The sequence below is a fragment of the Perissodus microlepis genome, chromosome 18, assembly GCF_051167445.1.
Source record: "Perissodus microlepis isolate ML-2025 ecotype Zambia chromosome 18, ASM5116744v1, whole genome shotgun sequence".
Taxonomy (NCBI): domain Eukaryota; kingdom Metazoa; phylum Chordata; class Actinopteri; order Cichliformes; family Cichlidae; genus Perissodus; species Perissodus microlepis.
Genome location: NC_140478.1, coordinates 15,696,862 through 15,708,234, shown reverse-complemented (window position 1 = coordinate 15,708,234; position 11,373 = coordinate 15,696,862). Strand labels below are relative to the sequence as shown.

The following is an 11,373-nucleotide window of genomic DNA, read 5'->3' as shown; positions in this document are numbered from 1 at the left end:
CCAATAAATAAATATATAAAAACCGAAACAAAACCCTGAAATATTCAGTTGCAGTGAAAATATTCCTGCATAATTTCCATTTTTCTTTTGCAGAAAGGTATAAAAATTTGATATGTATATAAAACAATCTCCCTAAAAACAGTAAAACACAGAAAGAAAAAAGGGGCAGCCTGGTTGCTATGTCGATTGCTTTGGAGTTGAGGACAGATGACCAGACGAGAAGGCAGAACTCATCCTCTCGCAATGAAACAGTTCATTCATTATAACCATTTCTCTGCTGCATGCCAAATCATTTCTGCATCAAGGCACAATGCACACTCTGCATCTCCTCCTGAAAAGTCCCGCCCCCTCCCTCACTCACTCTTTACCTGAGCCATCAGTCCACCTTACTCAGAAACTCTCAGAAGCACCAAAGTGTGAGCTCACTCGAGAGCTCTGCACTCGGTGTGTCTCCGGCCAAGTAGGGGTCCTAGAAGGATCTCATTTGGGGGGAAAAAAGAAAAAAAAAATACAATTGAAAATAATATTAGGCTTACTTGAAACAACCAACTTGCCTCCCTCTTCTCAGCTGTCCTGACGGAAGAAGAGAGCGCGCACGAGGCGAACGCATAGTCCGCATCGGCAGTATCCAACTTCGGCACCACAAGAGGACATGGGTGACAAAAACGCCGGTAAGAAACTTCCACGTGCTTCTTTATGAATAATTTACTAGCGCATTTTGCTTGGGTAGTTGTTCAGACGCAGTGTTTAATGGATTTGACTATTTAAGCACGGACTGCGCAACGTCAGAAAAAGCCAAACAAAAACTCTAAATTAAAAAATAAAAAAAATAAAAAAATACACTTTTTGAATATGGGCACGAATTTGACCCAGTGGATGCGCAAGATATCCTGCACACGCCTTAACCAACCACACATCCTCACCACATGGTTCAGTGCTGCAGGGCGATGCTGCTACTGCTGCTGTATCCAGACTCTCTCGCTCAGTCTGCCTCTTATAGTTTTGTCACCCCAAGCATACACTCTGCAACCCCAGTGTGCACCCTAAACTCCCCAGCACTGGTTATAATTTAACATTATAAGGACTGCAAATCACATATGCAGTGCACATATACATTTATAGAACCAGTGTAAATATTACTTTAGGCTTTGGTTGTTTTCAAGCAGGCTGCTGCGCATGGTAAAATGTTTGGTCTCCCTTCTCCTAGCGTCTTTACTCTGTCAGTGCTGTCAGCTGATTTAGACAAAAACTGCTGCCTCTCCACTTTTTTTTTTTTGCGGTGAAACGACTGCTCTGCTGTTCTCCGTGCAGCGGCGGCAGTGTTCCCTGAACGATTAGCATGCGTGTTGTTGACAAAGCTTTTCAACTTTACCAGTAATGGGTAGAGAGGCTGCAGTTTACACCTGCTGGATGCTGAGTCTGCTCCCTGAAAAGCTAGATGCCCTTAAAGGCGTTTCACTCTAAACAGTGATGTGCTTCATTGTCTTTATGTTGTGGAGTTGTGTTTTTTTTTTTTTAAGACACATGGGGATTAAAGCACAAAGGGGGGTGTTCCCTGTGTAAAATATATTTGGATTAGGGACAGAGTGCCCTTGTTTAAGTAGGGTAACCTTCAGGCAGGGTCACATTGGCCTGTTTCGCTCAGAGTTGTTCCAAAGCAAAGTGTGGTAACATAGCAAAAAAGCCTATAAAAGTAGTGGGGAACAGCAGGTTTCATGCCAAGTGCACAGTTTAGATTCCACTTACATCATTTGGAGCACGGATATTAAACTAATCTTACATCGTGGGCCACAAACAGCCTACTTTGTTTTTAAGTTGGCCAAAACGGTAAAAATCAATATAAGAAAACGAAGTGTGAGGTTCTTTTACTTAGCAAAGATATGCTGCTGTAATTATTGAAAGAAATCTGTCAGCACAAGTCTTTGGGCTTACATTTTTAAAATAAATGAAAGATAGTGAAAGTTATTTGTTAACTTGCAGAAAATGTCCTATTTTATTTCTTTATTTTACTGGTGACACACCGTAAAAAATATTTATTTTTTGTAGTAGATACAGGAAATACAGGCTCGTTTCTCTCATGTAATGGTTTATCTAGCACTTGATTACACTGGTGTATTATGAATGTCTGTAAAATTTATTAAATTTAATGTTTAAAGTCAAAAATTTATATCCTCCTTCATATTTTCCATAGCTGTCCAGTAGGTCGAACTAGAGTCTTTGCTAGACCGATTCTGGCCCCCGGGCCTTATGTTTGACATTCCTGATTTAGAGTATAAACCTTTTTCAACCCACTCTGGGATCTCTAGTGTTTATCACCTAATGAAGCAGTTACAACCACCACCAACCTCTCAATTTAAGTTTTTCCTGTGCATATGTACTAAATCTGTGGAAGTGTAGTTTGAACTGTCACTGTTTTCAGATGCATCACCTCTCATCACTGGTTTATTACTAAATTAAGTGATTGCTTTGTTTGGTTGTAGTTTTTTATGCTGACATGTGTTGGATGCTATTGTCGTTTCTCTCTGTGCATGGCATGGGTTGATTCCCTGAAGTGTGATCTCATATAAAGTAGAACATCAGCTCACGGTTCCTCAACTTAAGTATGGTGCTTGTATAAAAATGTTGTTTTATGCTGATGATTGCGTTTACATGGATGCTTTGGTGGGTGTTAATTTGCTTTAGATGTGACCAAAACAATCAACGCAAAGCTGAAAACAATAGGCGTCTTTGAGTGATTGCCACCCACATGCCTGCAATTAAATAAAGAAATAATAATGAATAAATACAAAAATCTCAGTTATCTCTGTGCAATCTGCCACAAGTGTTGTTGCTGTCCTACGGTCAAATTGAGCCGCTAACCTCAAGTTTGCACACTTGTCATTCAGCAGAAAGGTGTTTGGCAGCATTACTTGATGCAACCATAAACAGTTTTGAAACAGTGCTGATTTAAAAAGCACTGTTTCTTTAAGCTTTGCAGAATACTAGAATTTCAGCAAACAGTAATAACCATCAGCAGTGACTCTGGGGTTTTGTGCATTTAAATATCTTCTCAAATCTGTGACTGTTTATCTTTATATAGGTTATTTTAACTGCCCGTTAATAAATATTGTTGTAATATTTAACTATAGAGATGGCAATAGATTTCCACACAGAAATGATTTATTGGCATCTGTAGTTTATGCAAAAGTTTTGTCTGGTAGAATAAAGTTATTGTGTTGCTGTCAAAGCAGCTTACAAAAACAACATATATGCTATTATTATTTACCCTCAGCCAAAGATGTACTATATTACACTATATTATGCATCACTGCTGACTATTTATATGATATTTTAAAAGCAAGTAAAAGCCTTAATTTCTACTTCAAAATGAAAATTAAATACAGATAGACAGAGTTTGATTTGAAGCGTCCATTACATTTCCAAATAACTAAAGCATATATGATGCACTGGAAGTAAAATTTGAATTTCAGTTAATACAGAACTGGCATCATTAGCTTTATTTATGGCATATGAATTTTAAGGAAAGTCAAGAACATCACTACTTGTGATGGAAGGTTTTTGATTGTTCTCTTCGTTTAGATGGTAGAGTGTTAGCACTGCTAATAAGGCTAGCCTTCTAGTAGTAGTACTAGTTGTAACTGTGCTTTTGTACCAAGCAGACTTGCAAACTACTTTATCAGTTTATAGAGGCCTATAAAATGATACATGCAATAAGCTCAAGGTGGTGTGTCCTGTGTCATAGTGCCACACTACAGTTTTCTGTTTCTGAGGATGCTTAGTGGCCTAATTGTGCATGGCTGACATATCTACTCACAGTTGATGGCATATTTTGTATTGCACTAAAGTAAAAACTAGATTGTTGGAATGCTAGTGAAAATGTTGAATGTGTACAAAAGACAATGTGATTTTTACTAAACAGGCTAAAATATTTAATATCACTGGTCACAACTTAATTCTGATAAGACAACCATTTAAAATTGTCAAATGAAGACCCAGGTGTTTGATGCCTTAACATGACCTTTGTGCACCAAGTATTAAATAACTAAGTGGCTTTTTCATATGTTTTGAAATGTTTTTCTCATCCATCATCCATCATGCCCCGCTGTGGGCAGCTCTGCTGCAAACACTTATAAACAACTGAGTCATCCTTGCAGTAATTTTAAACAGGGATTTATTTGTTGCACTAAACTCTGTACTTAAATGTAATATAGACACATCTTGCTCATATTCAGATGTAAAGGGTTTTAAGCCATTGGTTAATGTATTTAATAATTTATTTTTTAATGTCTTTGTTCTGTTATAATCAATGGTCATTCAATGCTAGGCCCTGTCTTTATTAAAGGATTCATATTTTTTAATAGAAATAAAGATGATCTAAAGCTGTAAAGCCCATGTGATTTGGTTATTACTAAGCTAAACCCAACTAAGATGCTAAATATCTCAAAAACCTATGAAGTAACACACACAGATGCATTCTTGTGCTCATTTTCACCACTGCAGTGATATCTGCAGAAATTTGTTGAGTGGTTCGGTGGAAGACTTCATCCAATGGTTTCAGGGAAGGAGTGTTATGGCCACAGCTGGACCTGCTGTGATGTCTGCCTCCATGGGTGTGTCCTATCACCTGTCCTGCCATAGGTACTGCCGTTCTGCACAGCTGTTTCTACTCAGCAATTAGCCCCATGTACTTAAGGCCAGAGTGAGGAGAGCTGCAGTGTCAGAGATCCTCTTTGGTTTGCCACGTGTGAGCTGTGTGTGTTCTGGATATTTACTCCTGTGTTGTGGAGAGGAGCATGTTTTTGGTAGTTTACACTTTTTAACTTATGCTTTTGTTTAGTGACCAGTGTCTGTGCTGTTTGTTTCTTTCCTTGCCATCAGCTTGCCATCTCTTTCAGTTTGATTATTTAACTTTTTTTTTTGCCTCCATGTCTTCTTCAACCAGGACACTTTTTTTGCACATCTCCTGGGCTTTTTAGGGGAGAAACGAGGAGAAACAAGTGCTGTTGTTTTATAAGAATCCTACTAAAGCAAACACTTCAACATGTGTTGTAGGACAATCCAGTTTATGTGGATTCTTTAAGTTTGTAAGGCTCGACTGTATCTTTGAACTCTCCAGTCAGTGCCTTGGTTGGATTGGGAACAAGTGAAATGTAAACAATGTACACATTTTCTCTTTTTGAAGCTTTAAAATTAAACTGAAAGGTCTGTAAACAACAGGTCTTATGATAGTGACAGTTTTACTGCTGTCAGATTGATGATCAGGTGATTTAAACAAGTAAAGCAAACATCAAAACTGACAGAGCAAATTTCAGGGTGTGAAGTATCAAAAACTTTGAACATATTTACAGTAACGCCAATAAATGAATGGAATGATAACCAACTAAGCATAGCCGTAGCAGGGAACTGACTGTAAATAAACATATCAGAATTCCATAAAACCATAGCATTTGTGAGATATTTATGAGAGCTTATCATGCCGTGTCAGAAGCATGGTGCTATAACTCTTGTGTCATATTAACGAAACGGAATAGATCAGTGCTTATTTACTTAAATGTCTGGGTTTTGTGAGTAATAATCAGGCACACTAAGTCCTCCCATCATTAAGTGACTGACATTGTGATTGTTTTGTCCATTTTTAAATAAAATTGATGCTAATAAATGAAAATGTTCCACAATTTTGTCCCTGGGACAAACACATTAAAACTAAAACTACATTTTTAATTAGTATAATTAATAATAGATTTTGTTTGGATGCTAAAGTGTTGCCTTAACTACAGTGCGTTTTTGTCACTTCACGTTCCCTCTGCGCTATAGCCCCCGTTTCATCTCTGTTCCTCCCCTCATACCTTCTTTGGCTCTTTAGCAACTAGAGATTGACTCTGCAGTGGTACAGTATAGTGAAAGCTGAATGTACAGTACAGCACCATCACCAAGTCTGTAAATCTGGGTCTGATGCCAGCTCCCTGCACCCTCTACCCATTCTCTCTTTATTCCTCTCTGACCTTTCCTTATTTGCATGTGGATGCTGTTGTTGAGGCATTTTGCTGACCTATAACGTCCTGTTATGTTCATTGTGTAGATTTCACATAGCGAGGGAATGTTCCCATGGTAGCTGTTATCATATATTTCATTGTCCTTGTGGTGCAATGTCACATGGGCACAAGAAAGAGGTTTTGAAATATAGTAAAATGTTGCAGTATATACTGTAAAGTACTTTTTAGCAGTGTGCTGAATGAGACGGCAGAGATTGTCATAGTGTTTGTTTGGCTGACTGGTGACTTGGAAAAATAAAATAAAACCCAGCATCCTCTTTAATTTGTTTTGTCTTGTGCAAATCTAGTATTAATGTTTTAGCAATTTGAGTATCTATAGGCAACTCTCTTCTACTTGGATATGCTCGCTTTAATTTTAATGGTTTATGCTATGGCACCACCTGGTGTTGAAAATGGCACATAGCGCTCTAGTCATCATGGGTCAAAATGCGTAATGAGATCGTGAACCTTCTCGTTTGGATAGTGAGTCATAACTGAAAACACATTTTAAGGTCTTTAGAGCTTGAAGTGCACACGGTGAGTGTCATCTGGAGATATATTGTCATATAAAATATATGTAAAGGCTTTTTACAGAGTCACAACTCCACTGTCCAGTATTGCAAGTACCTAATTCAGTTCGGGACCGCATTTACGCCACACTGTGATGTTCCAAGAAATCCTCATCCTGGAATTGACTTTCCCTGATTTAGCAGCTGACTTTTCACTTTCATGCATTAACAAAAGACGCAGTGGGACTCCGAGATCTTCCACGCAAAGTGCTGTAGCGAAACCAAACCGGTTACTTCTATTGTTCTTGCTCTCGTTGTTTCTGCACACTGTTCCTGTTGCATTCAGGAGAAAAAATTACACTTTTCACAAAACCGGCTCTGTCATGATCAGCTTAAAGCGTATATGCTGATCTATATCAAATCCATATATGAAATTTAGCGAAATAATGAACGCACTGAAGGACACTTCGGTGGCCATTGTTGGCCTGTAGCTCAGGCGGTAGAGCAGGTCATCTACTGGTCGCAAGGTTGGTGGTTCGATTCCTGGCTTCCCCTAGTCCCTAGGGGACTAGTCCTTAGCAAGATACTAACCCCAAGTTGCTCATCCGTCGGAGTATGAATGTGTGTGAATGTTAGCTAGAAAGCACTTAGAAAAATGTGCTTGTGCTCATGGGTGTGAATGCGCTTTGAGTGCTCAGAAGAGTAGAAAAGCGCTATATACGAACCAGTCCAGTTACCGTTACTCGCTCTTTCATAACGCAGTGACTGAGCCATAAACTTTCTGCTACTATCACGCATCGCAAAACATCATTGACTTCAAAGCGATGGCCTGCAGCTGACGTTGTCCGCTTCTTCCCGGTGATTTGTGAAAACGTAGAAGGGGGTAAAGAAAGAGGAAAACTACTGGCTCTCGGAGTCCAACATCTGTGCGGCCAAAGCTTCGGATCGTGCAGCCTTTGTCGCTTTTTAGCTGTCAGCTCCGCATTACCTCACTCGTGGCCTGCCACTTACCCCTGCAGTTTAACTTTGGCGTGCGCGCTCTCTCTCTTTCTCTCTTTCAATCTTCACTCTCTCTCCCCCTTCCCATCTCCTTTTCTGCTATTACGTCCGCTGCTGGTAAAGACGCGGAGGCAGGAGGAGGAGGGGGGTGTACAATTAAGAGCACATTGTCACGTCCTTGCGTTGCCTGCTGTGGCGGAAGAGGAGTGTGCCGTGAACGCGAATGACCGTCGGTGGACAAGAAGAGGAAAGACAGAGAGAGTTAGAGGGTTAGAGAGAGCGAGAGAGGGGGGAATCACTCAAGATGCCTCGTTTTAGCGTAATTTGTCCTGCAGACTGTGCCCTTCCGGCGTTTTGAGGGGCTGCTGTGAGAGCCTGTAGAGGAAGGCTGGCTGGCTGGCTACGCTATGCTGCCTGACCCTGCTGTGTTGTGATAGCGTTGTCCGATTGTTTGGATTGAGGAAGGCTCCCATCAACCCAAATCAATGAGGATTCTGAGGCCATTCCTTCAGAAAGGAGCGCATATGCTGCAGTGTTTCTGTGGACAACGATCGAAGTCGACCACAATCACCAACGGTGAGAGACATAGCATTATAGCTGTCTTTGCTTTGCATGCTTTCTCTCTTGAGTGATAAAAGAAAAGGGGAAAGGGAAAGGAAAGGGGGGATTTATAGAGAAGGGGAGGAGGGGATGAGTGGTTTTATTAAACACCAGAGTGTGTGTGAGTAACATCTTCCGAGTCTGCAGTGGAGGGAGGCTCTCCTTGTGCTCCTCGCGTCTGTCCTGAGTTTTCTGTGCAGTCTTCGGCCGTCGCGGATAGCTGCTGGCAGTCAGCTGTAAGTCGCACTACTCTGGAGAGGAGAGGGCTCCTGATACTGTACAAGCCCGTGCTATATTTGTTTCTAGTGGTGCAACTGAAGCGGGCCAAAAATGGATAATGCAGGGATCAAGTCATTAAAGTTCAGGGGCCTGGCGAAGCAGCGCTCCTTCAGGGCCCCAAACGACCAGCACCACGGATAGCGCCACAACAGAAAGGCTCCTGTTCCAGTCAGAGTTTTTTTTTCTTTCATTTTTTTTGTTTATGCCAAGCCACATTGATTGATGTGTTGGTTGGTTAATTGCATTTTGTACAATTAGACCTCTTAGGGTTTAGTGTGATACAGTACAAACTCAGTTTAAAACTACTCAACTCCCTCTGCGCTTCACTGATACATGTTTTTTGGTATGAGGTTAGGCCTAATTAAATTTGGGTCCCTCGAAGACCCCTCTGAAAGTCCCCAAAGTACCACTGTAGCTTTAACTACTTTAATAGATATGTATACAGCTTTTTTCTTTTTTTTTTTAAACGAAACCTATGCAGCTTAGAATTTGTATATATTAAAAAAAGACCACTTAAGGATACAAAACTGCAATGACATGCATAAGCACACACACAAGCCCACACACAGCCACCACTTATCAGTCTTTGGCAACAAGCCTAAGATCCCTGCCATGTCCTCTAGTCATGTCTCAGGCAATTCACTGCAATGCTGCTGTTGTTCATTCATAACACAGTTCTACTGTCTCCATAGGTGTGGAGAATTCCCCAGTATTGCCAGTGCAAACCAGAAGTTATTTTTTTTGTTACTGGGAAACAAATGCAACACCTCCTCTTGTCACTTGCAGTACGTAGGATCTCAGCTGGAGCAGTTCGGAAATTCAGGGCAGACAATTAGAAACTCCATTAAGCACAGTTGATTCCTCTGAGGTAGTTGGACCAAAAGCAGCATGCACCCTGGGATCTGTAGGACTCGGATATGAAGCACTATCAGTCCTTATTCTGCATCTCTGCTCACTGTTACATGAACCCTTTGACCTCAATCAAAACTTTATGAGTCAGCACATGGGTGTTGAAATGACACCCATGACTGCGAAGCATGACTGCATGGATTGAGTTAAGGATCGTTATAAGATCAAATTGCTTCAGATAAATAGTTTGTTTAAACTTTGGACTTTTTTCAATCATTTTGAAGGTTAATGTTTGATTTTCTATATTTATATTATTATGGTGGTATGGCTCAGACAGTTTCATTTCCAATTACAGCTAAAATATAAGGGAAGTATGAGTTTTGAGTGATGCTGCCATGCTGGAAGCATTTTTTCCCCATTTTTCTCTCTGATAACTTCAGAATAACTCAAAAACATTGTCCATAGAAAGTGAAACAAAGCCATTTAATTGACTTAACTTTCTATACGAAGTTGCCAAAGTCTGCATTTTGCATGGCAATCTCATTGCATCATTCTCTCCTACAGTCTGAACAGTACAAGATCATGGAAGCAACAAGGAGCAGGAAGTGAAGTGTTATACGCTTCATTTTTTAGGCGCAAAATTCATCCCGTAGGGACTTCTGGTGAACTATGTGTGTGTGAGCAGGCTTAAATGTTTGCACCTGCTTTCCTTTGTAGTATCAGATTTGCACCTGGCTTTTGTAGTGTTAAAGTTTTCCCTCTTTGTCTCCAGTCTTGGAAGTGTGCTGCTTAGGGCTATGGTGTGAACAAAACAAACACACTCGGGTGTTGTAAACTACTGCAAACTACTGCATTAAATATGAACGGTTTATAATGTCACATAATAATGTCACAGCAGCCGATATATTGAAATAGGAGCAGTGGGTAAAATATATCAGTAAGGGTTCCACGGCACAGTATAAGGACACCAGATGTCAGGAGCACCTAGAGCCCCAGTATTGTGGTTAATGTGTGGCAGGTACAGGATACTGTGTGGTGGGTGTCATAGTAGCAACGCTAACAGATCCAGCAGCACTTTATATTTGCCACTTGGTCAGTTTTCAGTAACTGATAAATATAACATCAGGTTTAGGTTAAAGTACTTTTTCTAATGTCAGTATATAATGTTTTGTAACATTAGGTTTAACACTCATAGCAAATGCCGATGTATATATATAATTTGAACTTGAACTGCTAAGGTCACAGAGGATTGTGACCTCCTGAATGCAGCAGTAATGATAGAGGACGTACAAGAACACGATTGGATAAAGAGCTGACACACACACACATACAGAGATTCCTTCGTGTATTAGTTTCCAAGGCAGACGTCACGGTCAGTGGAAAGTTTATTAAAAGATTCAAGATTAATTTTAATCTTCGGCACAGTGTTGCACAACAAAATTGCAAATCAATCAAAAACACTAAATAAATACATTAATAATAGGGGTGGCACATGAGCGCAGTGGTTAGCACTGTTGCTTCAATGAAAAACATTCTAGGTTTGAATCCACTGCTGTGTTTTTTTGTGTTGACTTTGCATGGTTGCCCATGTGCCTTTGTGGATTCTCTCTGGCCTCCTAAACAGTCCAAATACATGCTTGTTGATGAACTGGAGGTTCTAAATTGGACATGTGCGTGAATGTGAGTGGTTGCCTGACTCTGTGTTAGCTTAACACCATCATCTTACTGTAATGCCTAGCTCCATGTGCAACAGGCTCTGCTGACCAACAGCTTAGAAACAGGAAACCCTCTTAAACTTAGCGCTGCATTTCCTTTCCTCCCCAGCAATATACACACCATGTTTGCAGTCAACTGGATGATGACTTGACTAGAAATGTGAACACACACACACACGCGGACAAACGCACATCACACATACAGACATGACTCGATTTATCGGAGCGAGATGCAGGAATCTAGACTTTGTCTCATATTTTGCTGCACTAGATGTAATTAAAATTAGAATCTGATTGTTTTGTTCAGCCGTACGGCTCAGGCTTTTATCTCTTTTTCATGTTGATTCATGTTGTTTATGTAGTAGAAGTTTTTAAGGAGCATTTTGAGTC

The 11,373-nt window shown here is 40.3% G+C and overlaps 1 protein-coding gene across 3 annotated transcripts in view; it reads left to right on the top strand.

Moving 5' to 3' along the window:
• Positions 1 to 637: 637 nt before the first annotated feature.
• Positions 638 to 11,373, top strand: part of fgf12a (fibroblast growth factor 12a) — a 34,232-nt gene continuing 23,496 nt past the window's right edge. The window contains exon 1 of one of the 3 annotated variants that reach the window (XM_084911615.1): positions 638 to 671. In XM_084911615.1, coding sequence (XP_084767741.1) covers positions 653 to 671 — 19 coding nt within the window. In that variant the 5' untranslated portion in view covers positions 638 to 652. Of the gene's footprint in view, positions 672 to 7,592; positions 8,117 to 11,373 lie in introns of those variants that run through there. The other 2 variants (XM_084911613.1, XM_084911614.1) reach the window with 2 other exon arrangements.